General features: G+C 45.4%; 1 protein-coding gene across 1 annotated transcript in view; it reads right to left on the bottom strand.

Moving 5' to 3' along the window:
• SYN3 (synapsin III) overlaps positions 1-17,994 on the bottom strand; it is a 236,808-nt gene that overhangs the window by 150,849 nt on the left and 67,965 nt on the right. The window contains exons 6-7 of the mRNA XM_069002932.1: positions 14,117-14,614; positions 2,176-2,233 (exon numbers count right to left, since the gene is read on the bottom strand). Of these exons, the coding sequence (XP_068859033.1) occupies positions 2,176-2,233; positions 14,117-14,433 (375 nt within the window). The 5' untranslated portion in view covers positions 14,434-14,614. The remainder of the gene's footprint in view (positions 1-2,175; positions 2,234-14,116; positions 14,615-17,994) is intronic.

Raw genomic sequence — 17,994 nt, 5'->3', positions numbered from 1 at the left:
TTTCTGCCATTCAAACGTCTTTGTTATTTAGCTTTTCAGATCAAAAGTGGTTTTTCTCCTATAAAACCTAAAAAAAGTTCCTGGGGCAAACTGTATTTCTGGCTGAGTTAATAACGTGTGGTTATCTGAACCAGGATCAAATGGAAAAACGAAAAACTGAATTAACTTACTAAGCAGACCAAATGGTTCAAGAGGTACCCAAGAGTCAAGCTCTCTGATGAAGAGGTTATTCAGAACTGAACAGCCAGGTTAAGGCTTGTGCTCCATGGCCCAGTCTGTGTGCCATTCAGGGGAGAGTTACAGGAGTGAAGACTGGTAAGCTGGGAACTCAAAGAGAAAGATGTGGACCATGTTGATGAACAGTTATTCCCTTTTATTTTCCTTTTTCATAGGAAAACTGTGGAAGAATATTCATTTTTTAGGTAGAGAGGGTCAGCATTCTGCCTCAGGGGACCCATTCCCACAACAGTTTAGGCTCCTGGACTGCTTGAGGAAGAGGGTGAAGAAGTTAGGAAAGCTCCAGACAAACAGGGTAGGAGCAATGAAGAAAAATTAAATATCAAGAAATACTGAGCAAGGATGAATGGCCAAACAAAGAAGGGGACAAAAAGCCAGAGTTTGAAGGAAGCAGTGCCTTTCTCTTCACCTAAACAATACACAGGAGGGGCCTGGGGTCAGATTCAAGGACTGCCCATGACAATGCAGCTTCTGTGTTTCCCTGGACAGATATTGATCCAGCTGGGAAAAGTCATCATTCATTCTCCTTCTGAGGTCTGGAAGAGTCAAGAGCAGCTCCCTGCCCACCAAACAGAGGCTGGGCTGCCTGATTTGGGTGGCAGGGAGGGGAAAGGTGGAAATAGCCAGGATCCTTGTTTTCTGTTCCTCAACTCTCCAGCCCACTGGGGGCTTCATTCCCTTGGGCAAAGAAGCAGTCCCTATGTGGGCATTTAATGAAAGCTGCAGGGGCCTGGCCATGGTCCTCAGCAGCAGAATCACATCATGGTCTTGGCTTGGAGCAATCTGTTCCCTCATCTCAAACATGGATATTCAGCCTATGTGAAGGATTTCAAGAGGTAGACTAGGAAAATCTCCCTACAGGAGTCCGTGGGGAAATGGGATAAGCTACCTTGTGATAGTGACAAGGGTCTCAACTTGATCTCCCAGCAGGGAACCAGAGTCCACTTCTGACCTTCTGCACTCACCAACCATTTGAAGGCAGTTCCTTTATAAGGACCTCAAGTGCAGTAACATTTGAGGAGAAGGAGTATGAGGGGAAAGGTAGAGCTGGGAGGTTTAGGAAAGAACTAACAGGTCATTTTGAAGAGTATCTGGTCTAACTTTGAAGCTGGTCCTGCTTTGAGTGATGGAGACAGTTGGATCTTCTAAGTGAGAAGCATGATTTAATTTTTTTTATATTTTTCCTATACTCTTTTAGGATAACTGCTAAGGCAGACAACAAAATAAGGACTTTGATGAAGAAATGCCAGGAAGAATTATTCTTGCTAATACCACCCAGACTGACAAGTATGACATCAATAAAAAAGAAAAATCTGTCCCAGAAGCAGTTTGATCAGAACATGTGCACTCATGAACAGTCATAGACAATAGGACAGGACCCCTTTGAAAAGAGAAGAAACCTTTTCAAGGGCAATGGGTCCTGAGAAAGTCTTCAAAACCACTGCATTAAAAATCTGTGATGCAGAATCAACAGCTTTATAAAAACAGAAAATATCAGGTCATTCAAACAACATTCAGCAGATTTCTTTATCTGCCCAAACATTATTATGGCCCTAATGAGTATAAAATAAGCATATGATTCCTTCAGGATCACCACCTTATCTCTACATCTCTCTCTTCTTATGCCTGCTTTCAAGTCGGGTGTCTGCAGATGATGATTGTTAACAATAATTTCTACTTTGGCAACGGCATCCAGTCTCAGTCAATATGGGACTTTTGTTTGACAGACACTGCACCAGCACACAGAGCAGGGGACAGACCCCAACATGAAGAGTTTTCAGCTGAAATGAATGTCTAACAAGGCTAACAGGGAAACAGGATGTGTCCAGTGCCTGTCACAAAACAGGCTATGAGCCTCATTACTGTTCCTGGGACAGATTACCTCTCCTTAGCCCTGTCCACATGCATTCCTTAGAGAGAAATTCACTTGTCACTGACCTGTTCCACTCGGATATCAAATTCTCCATTCACCTTCTTCCCCTGGAAATATTTGGCCCTGCAGAAGAAACAAGAGAGACAAACACGGTTAAATAAGATTTTTGGCTTTCATTACATACTGTTTTGCTTCTGTGTTTCCCGTTTTGCTGAAGAATTTCTATCCGGGTCACAGCATGTTTTTCTAATTCCTATCTTCTTTTAGCTTTCTGTTCTCCAGGAGAAACCTGCCAAGCCAGATGAAAACCACATTGGAACGTTCCTTCAAGGCTTGTTACTTTTTCATTTAATTTTCAAACTGAAAACCAAATGTTCTCCTAATCTTTTCCAGGGAGCAACTCTAATCAATGATTCCTTGCTAGATCTCATTTAATACTCAATCTTTATTCTGTAAAAGGAGAGCAACATATGGCACAGCACTGGGAACTTCTGATGAGCAAGGAGCTTTATCATCACAGCTGAAGTACTCGTGAAGCCTGTTCTCATGCTGTCTCACTACAGAGCTGCTTTCTGCTTCTGTTTCTTCTTGCTATTGATTTAGAGAAACCATATCTGCATCTCGACAGTATCACTGATGAAGGAGCTCTTCTCCTGAACTGAGAAACCTTGTTTGCTTTGGGGTTGAACACTGCTGTGAGAAGAACATAAACCTTCCACCAGCTCTGTTCCTATCTCCCCACATGATGCAGACACCAAAGCACTTCTAGAAGGTTGTTCCTGAGAGGGGAAGGCTGACAGTAGTGTTGGAGAAGAAAAGAGAGGAAAAGGACAGGCAGTTCTAGTTTTTTGTACTCATATTTGTGTATAATTCCCTTTATATTGATTAGTCAGTGGGGAAATTGCCAGTATAAATTTCTCTGTGAATATTTCTCCCCAGTTCTTCCTCTCACCAAACAAGCTTGACAGAAGAAAATATGAATTTATTTTGTCAGTCCTCCTCTCCTGTAAACTTTCAGAAGGCCATGTAGGCTCCAAAGGGCCCTTCTATTTGGAAAGCATTGAAAACAGTTTAGTCCTGCAAGAGCTGTTTCCAGAGACAAAGTAACTCTGGGTTCTGTTTCCAATTGGCAAAGAAAGGACAGAATAAAGAAGCAAAGGAAAATGAGGGGAAGCCGGCTTTGCTCCCTATTTTATAGTATAAGCAAAAAAAAAAAAAAAAAAAAAAAAAAAAGCTGGCTCACATTTTTACTATGTGTCTATTTGTTCCAATAAAAAAAGGAGAGACAGTAGGAAGGCAATTTCCCCCATGGCTGAAACACACCAGCTTTTAGCTGAATGCTCCCCTCCCCCAGAAACGTGATGTGTAAATAAAAAAGTTGTTTTGTCATTCTGGCTCAAAACAAAGTCAACATTTTTCATTATGATAGAAAAATACATTCAAAATGTCAAAAGCTTTCTGCTTAATTCTTACAAGTACATCTGAATGCTGCATCACACTTCCCTTCCCAGACAGCCCATCCATCAGCATGGTGCAAATAAAACTTCTGCATAGGTGAGGGACAATGTAGCAGCCAGGTGTAACCAAGACCAGGTGACTCAAACAACCCCTGTTTGGTATAAAAAGCAGATCTCTGGCTGCTTTTCCTTTTTATTTTCAATTTATGAGCGTTGCACGAACAAAAGCAACTCAGCAGACAAGCTAACACATCACGCCTCTAACAATAAACAGGAACTCTAAATGCACTTAATAATTCCATTAGATTTCTGGAGGCATGGCTCTAGAGGGTCCAGCAATATTCCTCACTCCTAAACATTGGGGATATTGCTGCAACTAGTGACTTCTTAAAAACTGCAATAAGCTTTCAGAGGGCTCACAGGAACTGCTCTGAAATTTGAGGCACACTATTCCCTGGTACAAGTTTGTTTTTATTCCCAGCATGCTCATAATATATATTCCTTACCCACATTTATGAAACACACTTCCTCCCTCTATGGCCTCTCCTCTTTGCCGACCAGCTGGTTGCAAGCTCCTTGGTGATGCTTTGCTTCAGCTTGCAATGAAGTACAATTAACCACAGTCTTCAGCCTGGTTCAGATGGAGCAAAGAGGCTTCCGCTGCCTGGTCCAGGAAATTGGCCTCCACACGGTTACAAAATCCTCTTTCTCCTCTCTACAGTACTGGCCATGTCCATGGATGGTCAGACAGAGGGTGCATCCAGCATTAGGAGTTGTTGGAGTAGTGCAAGGGACCTCAGCTTAGACACTGTGTGACCTCTCCATCCTATCCCCCTTTCCACAAAGGTTATCTCATCCAGTGTCCCAAGAACTTTCCTCTAACAGCACAATATATCCCTTTCTTTCCAAGACAGACCCCAGGAAGCTGAGCCTGCTCTGTCTCTGAGGACTACAGGTGCTAAGCAATTTACAGCCAAATATTTTGATCACATCATTTTGACACAGCCCAGGGTAAGAATAAAACACTTCTTACTGAAACATCTCTGAAATGGATGAGAGATGCTTTCAACTCTCACCTCAGGTTTTGGAGCCCCTGGACAGTAGAGGCTATCATGTTTAAATGACAAATGGCCTTAGCATCCTCCTGGAGCCCCTCAAATTTTAAGCAAGCTGGAATCATTGCTGATGCTGTGGAAGCATCATACCTCTTGCAAGAGAGAGAGACTCTTTTGGTCAGTTCTGCCCCATGTATGAAATGGTTTGTGGTCCTTACAGTGGTCATGAGACAGAGGAAAGGAAGATCACGCTGCTGTGGTGGGGATGCATGAAAAAGAAATATGGATGTTTCCGGCAGTCTCATGGCTGCACAAGACATTTGTGGATGCTCTCTGCCCCAAAACCACCTGAGCAAGTCTCCTCAAGACCTCTGCCTAGGACCTGACTGCTGCAGAGTTACCTAGGCAGCTTGTAGTGCAGCAGAAGAGTGGTGCCCAGAAGACCAGAGAAAAATCTTTCTGCGGAGCCTCGGAAGTGTTTCCACTCACCTCCATCACAGCCAGCCTGCAGCAATGAGAGGAGCAGCTCATTGCCCCAGGAGGGCTCAGTGTCCCCAGCTTGGGACACCGGGCAAGCCACTTGCCACACAGACCCACCATCTCTCCCAGGCAGCCAGCAGCACTGACCACTGCTTGGCTGGCCACCCCTTTATTTTAAAGCATGTCAGATGTTCAGCTCAGCAGAACACAGAGCTATGATTTGGCTAGGCAGGGTGCAGATGGGGTGGTGCGGTTGCTGTGATCTCAGTGAATTAGCATGTAAGCATGTTTTGACTGAAGAAAACTGCAGGGCCATGCTCAAGAACAGTTCCTGGGTGGGATTTATAGAGCTAGGCAATCCATTTAAATGTGGCCCCAAGGACTGGGAGGGAGGAAGCACCATGACAAACAGCCAAAGGTCTGCCCTGGCTTGTAGGAGAGAAGCTTGCCTTGAACACCGCTCTCTTTCTGATGAAGAAGCTGAGTGCTCTGGAAAAGGACATATTTTCTGGGTGCAAAGGCATCAGACAAACATAACTTTCACTTTCTGCCTCAGCTCTGACATGACTGAAGGGACATATGAAACCCAATGGCTCTTCTTATGAAGTAATCTGGAAAGGATAGAAGTTCATTTTGCAGAGATATTCTGCAAACCAGCCCCAGTCTGCCTCAATTGCCATGGCTGGAGGAAGCATATACAACAGTTTTCTGTCAGATATGGAGTGTACCTTTAACAGCAGCAGGGAATAATAAGTGATCAATTTACCTCCAATTACCGACCTCAGGCTAATTCACAGATTTTCAGATCTTCCTAGGAGAGACCTCAGTGGAACTGATACAGCAAATATTGGAATGCTGTCTTGGAAACTGGGAAGCCATTCTTCAGATGAACTAATAAGCCTGAGTCCAAAGCCCCTGAGATGTGAGTGAACCCAGACTCACATCTGTATCACTGTTCAACAGAAGCCTTGAGCTACAAACTCATGAGCTGCTTGTATCTTCAACCCAAAAATGGGCTCCCCTCACTGAGAGCATGAAAAAGAAGGACACCAGGATATTGTAGTGGTAAATTCCTCCAAATCCTCTGACTGAGCTTGTGCCTCTGGATGAAGACACAGCAAGCAAAGAAAGCCAAGTGATGCTTTGGATGGAAACCACTTCTTATCTGGAGCAGGAAGCAGCCTTTCCTACCCTGTGGAGGGGCCAGAGAAACACACGATGAAGAGAGAAATGCGTGGGACTCTTGGGGAGAGGTGGGCAAGGGAGTGGGTGGAAGAAAGAAGGAGAGAAATGGGAAGAAGAGACCTGGATAAACAAACCAAAAGGCATCCATGGATAAATTCTGGAATTATCTGAATTATTTCCCTGGTATCACATTACACATATTTCTCTCAAGCCCTTGGGAAAATAAGGCATGTAATTTCTTTCTGGATAATGCAGGAAAAGGCGAGGCTGAAGTCCCCTGGTTTGGGTGTGGGGGCACCTTGGGGAGGGTGGGGAGATGGTGAGGCACTGCACAAAATCCCCATGTCAAAGGGCCTGGGGGCCCAAGTGATGCACAAGGCACTCACTGTATGTCCGCATTGTCTCCTTCATAAAAGGGGCTGGGACTGGGAAAAAGGAGGCAGTTTCCAGGATACTGGCCAGCAGCTGCTGGAATGCCCCGACCCCCCCAGCCCCTACATGCTATAAGGGCAGCAGGGAGGGGAAGGGGGAGGAGAGATGCATTTGTGCCCTTTTATTTCAAGGGTGGAAATAAGGAAGGTTTTCCTTTCAGGAGCCAGTTCTCACCCCCTCCACCACTTTCCCCACTTCAGAAATTCTCAGCTGTACCTAGTAAGAATTTTGAGATGGTCAAGTCCTGACTGCCCAGGGCATAGGGATGGGAAAAATCACTCAATAAATGCTGAGGTCTGCAAACTGCTGGAGCTTTTGTCCACATCTGCTTTGGCCCAGAGACCTTTACGCACTGTTCAGCTGTGGGATGGACTGGTTGGTAGTTAATACTTACTCTGCAAGAGTACCTTGGGGCAAGGGGTGGGGGTGTCAGGGTGGTGAATAAGAGTGATGGATGCGTGCTTTGACACCTCAGGAAACAAGGTTTGAATTAAAAGTTAAATGGACCAGAGACAAGTGCACAAAGAAAGAAAAGGTATTTACATTGTACATACCAACAGGGAGGGACCAATGGGTAAACCTCAGGTTTGTGTTGGGTCAAAAGGTAACCCTAAACACACTGATACTTTGGCAGGAGCTCCATAGAAGTTTCAGCTTCATCCCTGGGGCACAGCAGTGCTGTGACCAGCCCTGTTCCCTGGGGTGAGATCACCTTGCTCTCGGTGCTGTCACCACCTGACTTGCTGTGGCCACCGAACGGAGCGCCAGCTCTGCAGCGCTGCAGGTGTGTCCTCAGTGTCCTCGGCTGGGCTGTGGGAACAGACTTCTTTTGTTGCCTTCTGGGAAGAACCACAAAACCCAGCCCACTCTGGTTACTGTAAAACCACCCCTGAAACATTATTAGTTATGGGATCACATCAAGGGAAGGAACGCCTCACCCGAAGGGGGTTGTGCTGTGCTCTGATGGCAGTATGGGTTAGGGATTTTTGGATAAAGGAAGTCCTCTGGTGAGGTCCTTGATGAGAACTGAGGTCCCACCCTACAGGGCTGGGAGGATTTTCTTGGCTTGAATGCACATGGAAAGGGAAGCTTTGAGGCAGCAACGGAGAAGGGTTTTTAAAATCTTCTTTAGTGAGCCCTCCCTTTCTGAAGGCCTGTTTTCCGGGGAGACCTGGCTTGGCAAGCCAGCAGCACTTTAAGGACTGCACACACAACCATTCAGGCCACTCTTTGTATTCAAGGAATTGTGGAGTCCCACACAATGCTGGCCTCCCAGCATCTTCCTGTGCCACCTCCTGCTCATCAAACAGGGGTAATCAAAGCCATCCCCCCACCAAGAGAAGAAGCACTAGTTAGTGCAGCGCTATTGCTTTTGGGCACAGCTTTTTGTGCTTCTCCGAGCTGTCAGAATAGGAAGGACACTTTGCTGTAGGTCTGGTCCCCCACCCAGGCTGTACTGTGGTCACATTCCTCCTGCCACAAAGAGCTGGGGGTTGGAGGGTAGGGGGTGGAGGTGGGGTACTGCATTAAGTACAACATGAGGCAGCAATTTGATTTTGTGTGTTATCAAAACAGTGCATTGCTGGAACATTTCCACATTGCTAAATCTAAATATTATGGCCTGGAGCTGTTTGCAAGGGGTATCATTTTTTGTTGAGGATTTTGCAATATTTTTTTTCCAGCTGCTTCAGTTCTCCTTGAATTTGAGGAGCAGGAGAGCTGGACTAACTTGGGCCAACACTGGGGCAGGGCTGTGGACTTCCAGGCAGAAGAAATCTGGCTCACAAACTCTGAGAAATGTATCTGAGGGTTGGGTTTGTTGGTTTTTTTTAACATGTACAGGACTAGGCAGGACATTCTGAGGTTAAATTCTATGCATTTATAGGAACTCTGGTAAAGTAATTAAGGACCCAGATTTGACTTGCATTAACACAGTTATAACCTGGTGGGGAATGTTTTCCATATTCCTTGTGTCTATTTTTGTAATGATACTAATCCTTTACATTTCTGTATCACCTTTCATTTAGGGGGACTAGATCCCAAGATACTTTACATATGCAGGACAAAAATACAGACAGACACGACGGTGATATACCTAAAACAGATTGGAAAGTGATGTGATAAATGCAATTTCTTGAAAACTTTTGACAGCCTTGCCTCCCTCTCACCCCTATGTCTGTATTCTAGGGAATACAGAAACTCTCCATGCTGCTTACAGGCATGTACATGTGCACAAACACACACACTCCTTTAACACAAGCTTGCCCCCACTTTCTGCTTTCCACTTCTCAAAAAGTGGAACTTGGCAAGAAGTATAGGAACAAAAATATTTGGTCCTGGGTAGACAAGGCTAAAGGATGAAAATATAAGGGCTTTTAAACCAGATTTGTGAAAACGTCAATTTTACATGTACGTTTTTTCAAATTATTGCTGCACTGTTGCACAGAACTTGTGAAATATTAAAAGGTCACCACTGTGTAAAAAAAGCTAATCCATAATAATCTATTTTCACCATGTTAGACGATTTGGGATTTCTTATCAGGAAATATGGACAAAACTTTGCAATTTAACCAGCAAATTCCTAAATTCAAGCTTGAACTGCAAAACTTACCATTATGTTTAAAAGAGTTAGGTGCAGAAATATTCCTCTTAATGGGAGCCTTAGTACATCACCTTCAGCCTATTGAAAGCATGAAATGACTCATGACAGTCATTGAATATTTTTAAAAGGAATTCCTTGAAAAAAACCTAGGATGTAGGAACTCCCTTGCTAATAAAATTCAGTATTAGGGTATTATTATTTGACCAGTCACATTTTTAGGCAAATGACATATTTACAGCTCAATATTTTCATGTTTCAGAAGTAAAAATAATTTTCTTTTTAAAAGAAGTTGATCATTTCCTTTGACCAGTATAAAACAGTAATCCTGTCAATCAGTCCACAATTAGACCTGAATCATGGCGTTATTGTTATACAAAGAACCATTTCAAATGCATTAAGAGGATTTCATTCAGTGTTAATCACAGTTTTTCTCTTCCTTGATCTTAAAATTTTTGGAGACAGGATGTTCAGGCAGATTTGGCCGTAAATTAAAGGGGAGAAAAAACAATGCAGTATTGTGTCTCCTAAAACATCCTCTGTGACTTATTTTTTGGAGAAGCATGTCACAATCCTCATGTGTGGAGCTGCTGCACACAGGGCACGTGTATTTTGGGCAAGGCACCAAACACAGCACTGTGAGCTCTTGAAACAGCCTGAAACTCGGGCAAAACACACCAATGGCTTTGAAAAGCCACATGAGCTGTTTCACAAATGTAACTTAGATACCCAGAAAATGTAACAAGAACAACTTTGTTGTGCTGTCTGGTCTGGAAAGTGACTCTTTTAGCATGTGTGGCTAATAGGAGCCTTAGCTGTGCTTGATCACTTCCCCCATAAGCTGTTTAAACACGAGGCATTAGGCTGGAAAGCTGAGCACTTTCACAGAGGACAGGGGTTAATAATTCACAGTACAAAATCCTGTTTGATCTGCTGAGAAATTCAATCCAGCAAGAGCATAATTTTCTTAATAGCATGGTGGGCGAGGAGGTTGCCAGAGGTGGGATGCTTTCCTCCTGGCTGAGGTCAGGCTGCCAGAGCTGGCCCATGTGCCACCACCTGGAGTTCTGCTGTCTCCTTTCCTCATGGTCCTGCTCCCTTTTGCTGTGTGTTTAACACATGCACGTGTATTCATGTCTGAGCTCCATTTTTTCTGGCAACTGCTTTAGGTGAGTTGCGGATGCATTTTTGGAAGCCTCCCAAGGCACAGATACTCCCAGCCCATCGGAAGGAGCCTCATTCTCCAGGTGCAGGCTCCCCAGCTGAGAAATGTGCCAGTAACGACAGAAGAGAAGCCAAGATTTTCCCTGGTGTGTTGATGCACAGGTACATTCACTGCTGTGCGTTCCTCTGAGGGCTGCCTGTCAAAGCCAAGAGCACAAGGGAGCTGTATAGATAGCATTTTCCTCTCGTGCACATCCTACACAAGGCAATTCACTGCATGCTTCCTTGAAATGTCTAGAGCTGTGTCTTTGAGGAGAATGGAAAATTTGTCAGAATGTTGCCACTTTAACAGAAAGCTGGGTGAGTTCCCTTGTTTTTAATAGAATGTACCTTTCTTTTACTACTGCTAATGCAGAAAGCAGCTGATCATATTCCGTGGGACTCACACGGTTTTTATAGTGCTTTGCCTTTGGAATAAACCAGAGCAGATTGCATGTCAAGAATGGCAAGGATTTTATAGTGGAAGACAGGCCGTAGATTCCCATGCATGCTCTTTCTTTCCTTCAGACCTCTGAGAGAAATCGAGTGCTGTACTGTACCATCAGAGACATAGTAGCTCCTCAGAAACAGAAAAGACTGCCATTTGTCACTTTGAAGTGTGTTCTACTTGCACTTGCCTGTTTGGGTCGCTAAAGCTTTTCGCCACGCACTTGTGCAACACCTCATCCTAATCCACAATTGCAGCCCTTCCCTGTAATACAAACAGTGATGATAAATTAATGTCTGGCTTGGCCATATTGCTACAGTCTCCAATTCTGAGAAAGTGTTTTCATTTAGAGAAGAGAAATCAAATGGCAGATTCCACTGTCTCTCACCCTTCCTGTCCGTGAACAAGCTGGTCCTTGTTGTAAATTCTGTGTAACGCTCTTGGGGAGGAGGCACTGTGGAAGCCCCCACCCTTAAAATAAGGGCAGCACTTCAGTAGTTATTTCTTGGGGATTTTTTTTGTAAACTATTTCAAAAGGAGGAGGAAAGTGTTTCTTGGAAACCAAATACAAAGGTTTCACAAGTAGAAAGACCAGAGCAGGAGGAGATGAAACACATTACAAACATGATGCTCTTCCAAACCCAGAATCACCAGCACAGAAGTAACAATGTGCTGTTGTTCACCTTCCAAAGTGGGGACTGTTTCCGTACATGATGCAGAGTGGATAGTCAGAATCCCTGGATAATCAGCTTCGTCAGCTGGGCTCTCACAAGGCAAACACTGCTTCCTGAGGCTGCTCAGCCTGAACTCACATAACACCCTGCCTGAGACCAAGAAGGTGGCTAGCATTGCTCAGAAGTACCTTACCAAAAATAAACATTCATGGAGCCATGGAGCCACTGCTCTTCAGTGCTGCTCTCAAGGGTCTCACTGAGTTTCCTGGAGACACAAAAATCAACCAGCAAGAAGCACTCCTGGCCCACTGGAGTGGTTGCATTGGTATGTTCTCTCAGAAAGGACCATGTACTGCTGCCTTTAAGCTGGGGAAGTTTCCAGACATGTATTTCTGTTCATGCTGCAAAGAGCCATGGCAGGGAAGGGTTAGTAATGTTCTTTCCTTGTTTTTCATGTCATACATACATCGGGGTATGATCATGAATTCATACACTAATTTTGTTCAGTGTCCTCACAGCCTTAGAGAAAGTAAAGGCAGGGAGCCTTTGCAAGCAGCATTTGATACCTGCAAACTTGTGGGTTGAGTCAGAGCGCTGGGATAAATGAAAGGGGTATCCCATAGTTCCTAGAAACTGCTCAGTTATAGACAGCAGAGGGATAGCCAAGACGGCAGGATGCATGGAGTGCTTACAGGAGTGGAGGAGTGAGGACAGCATGGGTAGCCATACTTCCTCTTTATATATCCCAGCTGCTGCTCCCTCAGCAAGCTCAGCTCACAGACCACAAAGTCTGCATGACAGAACCGCAGCTGGGAGATGTAAAGGCAGGGATTCAAATGAAGTATGTGTATTTTAAAACACGAAAACACTGCAGCAGGGTCCAATCCCTCCTTGTCCTTTTCCCTGCCCCGACTACCCTGAGAACCATTAATCTCGAGGGAAGACTAGACTGGCCTTTGAGCTGGGGCTTTCCTCTCTGATCACGGTGTTTGCGCTACACAGTGCTGGCTGAGCCCCAGATGCTAGAGCTGTGCAACAAAGGCACTTCCATCCCAGACCGAGGATGCTGTGTTAAGGGACTGCCACCTGGCAGCATCTCCAAGGAACTGCAAAAGCACTTCCCAGAGACAGAGGTTAGTGAGCATCAGCCTGCGGGAGGCTCGTGGTGCGCCCAGGAAAGAGAGATCAGGTCTGCTTGAGCCAGACTGGTGTTGCCGACTGAACGAGCTGGCACTGAGGGGCTGCTACTGTGATGAAAGACACTAGGCCAGGGAAACATTCATGGTGACAACTTTATCAGGGACTTTCCCACTCGGTTAAGAAGTTGTTCTTGCTTTGAGAAAAATCCCACTGTTTTCCCTCTCTTACTTCAAGTTGGTTGAAGATGCTTGACCTACTTGTACTCAGTTGTGGTCTCTTTTTAGGTAAGAGCTAAGCTCTTGATTTGTGGAGATACACCTAAAAAGGTAGGTCTCACCTGTCCCCACTCTTCTAGTTAAACAGAGAAGACCAAAGGTGACAGCTGTACCAAAGAGTGGTGTGGGATAAAAAGAAAAATAAACTAATCTGCCTTGGCCAAGACCCAGTAACCCAGCTTCTTTAGTTTTGAAGTCTTCAATGCCGCCTCCTTACCTGGGCTACTCTTTCCTTCTTTTGTCTTGCGACAAGCTGGCAGATGAAGCAAGAGCATCTCCTCAACACATTCTCTGGATTTTTCCTCAGATAAGACTAAGACAGGTTGCCTAAAGCTTTCTAAACCAGCTGACTTCGAAAAGGAGTATACAAAAAACAGTAAGTCATTTCTCTAGCATTTCAGAAGACTACAATTGTCCTACCCTTTGGAAAGTGTACTGTGCTACCCGATACCATAGGAAACAAACTTCCAAACTTTTGTGTGTAAAAAGACCTGCATGAACAAGACAAATTTGAGGCTTAGCTGAGCCTGAGATCCCTTTGGCAATAGTTGTTGCTATGCTCAGCAGGTGAAGGGCCCTTGACAGGTAGTAGGAAGCTTGGTTATCTTACCAGAATTTATGTATAAATTTGCATACAGAGGAAAGCTCAAGAGAGATGAAGAGCTGGAGAGATTGAGTCACTTCTAAGTTTTAGAGTCAGCACAGTGGATTAAGGTCCCGAACCACATCATTAACACACCTTCAGCTGTTATCTCTTAGAATCGTTGCTAGATATGACAGCTTGGCTAAGTCTGCTGAGCCAAGAACCTCCTATGCATGTTCATATATTAAAGTTATGAAGAAGTTGGTCAATGAATACCAAATGAACGTTTTTTACCGAGAAAGTTATGAAAAAACCCACTCTGCTGTTCATGCAAGTCGTCTGACAGACACCAGCCTGGGGCCAGAGCTGGTGACTCAGATGTCAAAGTATCTATGCACCCCCTGCAGATTATCCATGATTCCCAGATCCCTGAGAATGTGCAGCTGAACTCAGTGGGGGATCGCCGATGACTCACCAGTCCGTGTGCGCGTCATCGATCACCAGGAGGATCTTGGGTTTCTGTGCCATGGGGGGTGTGGGGCCGGCCGAGTGATCCATCAGCCCTGCAGCCGCTTGCGTGGTTTGCTTCATGGCGCTGGAGATGGAGCTGAAGATGCTGCTGCCGGTAGAGGAAGAGTGCGAGGGTTGGGGTGGCTGCAGATGCTTCCTCTCCGTGGCGGGAGAAACTGGGGAGCTCGTGGAGCTGTCAGGGCGCTGCAAGTCCATCATGTAGCCATTGGGCAGGTTTGCCACGAAACTACTGTCTGAGAGACGCCGCCGGAGGAAATTCATGGTTGCAGCGTTGTGCGGAAACTTCCTCAGCAAGAGCAAGGCTGAACAGTGCTGTTACCAGTCCTGAAGGATGCCCCTGTGTCCCTTTGGGTACCTCCTTACAGTCCAGGCAGGCAGGCTTCTCCCTTGAAATCCTGCTGGAGGAATATGCCTAACTTTTTCAGCTCTTTTTCTTTCTCTCCTGTGGGAAGAGGACCAAAGACATATATATCAGATACATACTGTGAGACTGAGATAAGAAAACCCCTTTTGGTCTCTTAGACAGGTATGTTAATCAACAAGAGAAGAAAGGACTGCTGGTTGCTACGCAGTATTCCACGCTAGAAGCTTGGCTGTCTAATCTTGACACATTTTTTCCTCTCTTGTTGGTGTTTATGGGAGTTTTTTGTTTGTTTACTTTGTTTTAATAAGAAAGATCTCTTTATTCTGTTCATCTCTTCAAGTGAGAAAATGAACACTGCGAAATATAAGTATTTGACTCTTCTCCCTTGACCATGGTGTGATGACTTTGTTTTTACCCAGAATACTAAGTATTTCAGCAGTTAAATAATCTCATGGTTTAAAAAATTTTCACCTCTAGGACATCCCAGAAAACAGACTTCCACAGTGATTTCCCAAGAAATTTTTATCTGCTAAGACAACCTTTAAGTCTTGGTTGGTGACATTTAGAGGAAAACCAAAACAAAATTATTGGTGGTAGAACATATATATTTTTCAAGACATACATATTTGCAGCAACAAAAATGAGAGTTGTTCCATACATCAAGTGAGATGAGCCACATGCATTATTGGTATCATTGTTTAAATTACGCCCGACTGCCTTCAAGTCTCTTTGAATGACCCCCTACAAATACTGGAGCTGCTTGCCTTCACCTGGTTCTGTCTCCCTTACTGCTCACCCTCTTGTCCCAAACTCTGATTGCCTCCTGATGGCAGAAAATTGTCTTTTTCCAGTTGTCCAGGAGAGCTCATTGTGAATCTCCCTCCTGGAGCTGTGGGTGAGAGCTCATGGTGCAACCAAACAGCTTTCTTAAAATAAGCTCTCAGTTTTCACCTACAGGGATTTACAAAGCTTTACACACAAAGGATTCAGACCGTCCATGTCCGTACCTCTTGTAGTCCCCAAGCCCTTAGGGAGGCTCAGATGAGCAAGCTACAAAGAGCCCCTTGGCACATGTCCCCAGATCTCATCATCCATCACCACCCCGACTCCATGGGCATAGGATCCATCTGGAGCACAGGGCTCTCTGCTGGAGCTGCTGACATTGGCTCATTAGAGTAATTTTTCTTTTGATTTCTAAGCCCTGGCAGTGCAAGTCCTCTGGCTTTGCTGGAGCCTGGAGGTGGTCTTTTCCCAGGGAATGGCTCAGGAAATCTTTAATGACTTCCTGCCACATTTACAGTCGATAACGTATCTCAGGGTATTGTGCTGACTTCCCGCCTGGTCCTGGCGCACCCAGTGACTGCACAACATCAGCAGACACACACCAGGGAGCACTTTAGTAGCACTGACTGGTTCAGCAATTGTTCCAAAAAGCAGGCAATGGAGAGTGCCCATGAACTGTGAGCTTGCTACTCACCTCATATAGACACCCCCACAACACTTGTCCTACTGCAGGAACAGTGAGGGCCAGCACAGAGCCATCCACTGTTACCAGTCCAGGATGACCTGGGTGGTACAGCCAGCAAAGGTTTTAGGGGATTTATATACCACAGACTGGGTAAAAATGTGCTGCACTGTCCTCTGCTCAGGAACCTGTGCTTTCTCCTTGCATAACACAAAAAAGAAAAATCCCCTCCCTTGAGTGACCGTCCACTCAAGAATAGGTGCAGTCCTGGTTAAAGAGGAGCATCCCAGAGATTTGTCTACTGTCAGAAGGGGTCCAAATGAGTATTCCATTACTGTGTACAGCAATTAGGCATGTACACTTTTGTAGGTCTTGGTGTTAACTGGCAAGATGTAGGGCATAAATTTGATACTGGGCTTGGGAGAAGCATCTGTAGCACAAGACACCTGCTCTTTGCAAGACTTGCACAACATCACAGAGCTGCTGGTTCCTGCTGTGGCAGCTCTTAGCCACGGGAGGGAACCTGTCCCCAGCCATAGAGGCTGGACAAGGCTCTTGTCAATAGCCAATATCCTTGGGACAGGGTCCATAAGGACTTGCATGTTCGTGAAGGTGTTTCTCCCCCACTGCCAGGTGCTTGCATAGCTGCTTCCTCCGCTGAGAGATTTGCACTCTCCAAATGAACACGGGTACCTTGCAAAGCACCAGCAAGTAAATAAATGGGAAAATGTCTCTGCTCTGCCCTGCAGTGAGGGAAGAACAGCATGGACACTCATGATCTAGGGTGTCCCAAGGCTGGGTAGGGCCAGAGTATCCCATGACGTGCATGGAAGGCACACAGATTTCCTCTGCAGCGGGGCTTCCCAAATTGTGGTCATTTCTCATACTTAGTGCAAGGCCATGACCACTCTCCTCCTGGAGCCTTTTAAACAACAATATTTGCAGTGACCTGTCATTTTTTTCCACCAGGGGTTTTGTAGTAGAAGATGTTGCCCAGGAGATGCTGGGAGCTGGCAAAGTTCTCTTGTCTAGAGAGTTTGGGACGTGGCACTTAGTCTGGCCTTTCCCTCTGCGGTTGGCACAGCCTCCACTATCTGCTAAGACTGGGCTGCATGCCGTTGGCTTGGGAAAGAAGGAGAGGAAACCTAAGCACTGATGTCACAGGGAAATCTCCCTCTGGCAAAGCACGCAGAGGTTGAAATCAAACAGGACGACACTGCTGCAGCAGAGAGTAATGCCTGGCTCCACTCTGGGGTTCCTGTCAGGACCTTCAGCTTTGGGTATCTTGGAGTGATGGCACAGACTGTCCTCTGCTCATTACACACATTTTTCTAATTATCTGGCTAATATAATTAAAATAGATTTTACCTTTTTTTTTTTTTTTTTTTAAATGAAGTTGTTGGTGGCTTCACTGTATCGATTTGTCAGTTGCATTAGTGTTGCCACAGAGGAGATCATCTCTGCAATGGGAGCAGTGCAAACTGCCAGCAGGTTTTCTGCCGGCAGTTTGCCCTGCTTTGCTCACTGGAAAACCTCATAGTCTGCTTCTGCATCACTCACACTTACTGTTATTTAACTTCCAGAAGTAGGTGTTTTCATCCAGGCACAGGCTGAGTAAGTCAGGACCTCATTTTCCTACTGCTTGAAATTCTCTATGGACTTCTTGAGGGCTCAGCCTGTCAGGCCAAATCTGGCTCTGTAGCTTTCGTGCAGCACAGCATCCACCCCGTGCACGTACAGATCCTACCGTAGCAAGTGAGCAGGGCTGCAAATTTAACAAAGCCAGGAGCCTACACCTCCATCAGAAGCAAGACAGATCTGCTGAGTGGTATTTTGTCACTCCAGAGCCACAGGCAGGAGAGCTGCTGGCTCTACACCATCAAGCTGTATGTTCCCTTTGTACACCAGTGTTCCTTTGGCTCACACGGAGACACATCACCTACTTAATGCAGTGCCAGGCACAAACTTGCCTGCAGGAAGGGAGCTCCCTGCA

This window comes from Aphelocoma coerulescens, chromosome 1A, assembly GCF_041296385.1.
Source record: "Aphelocoma coerulescens isolate FSJ_1873_10779 chromosome 1A, UR_Acoe_1.0, whole genome shotgun sequence".
NCBI classification, from domain to species: Eukaryota; Metazoa; Chordata; class Aves; order Passeriformes; family Corvidae; genus Aphelocoma; species Aphelocoma coerulescens.
Note: the sequence above shows the minus strand (reverse complement) of the source record. Positions and strands in the feature narration are given on the sequence as shown.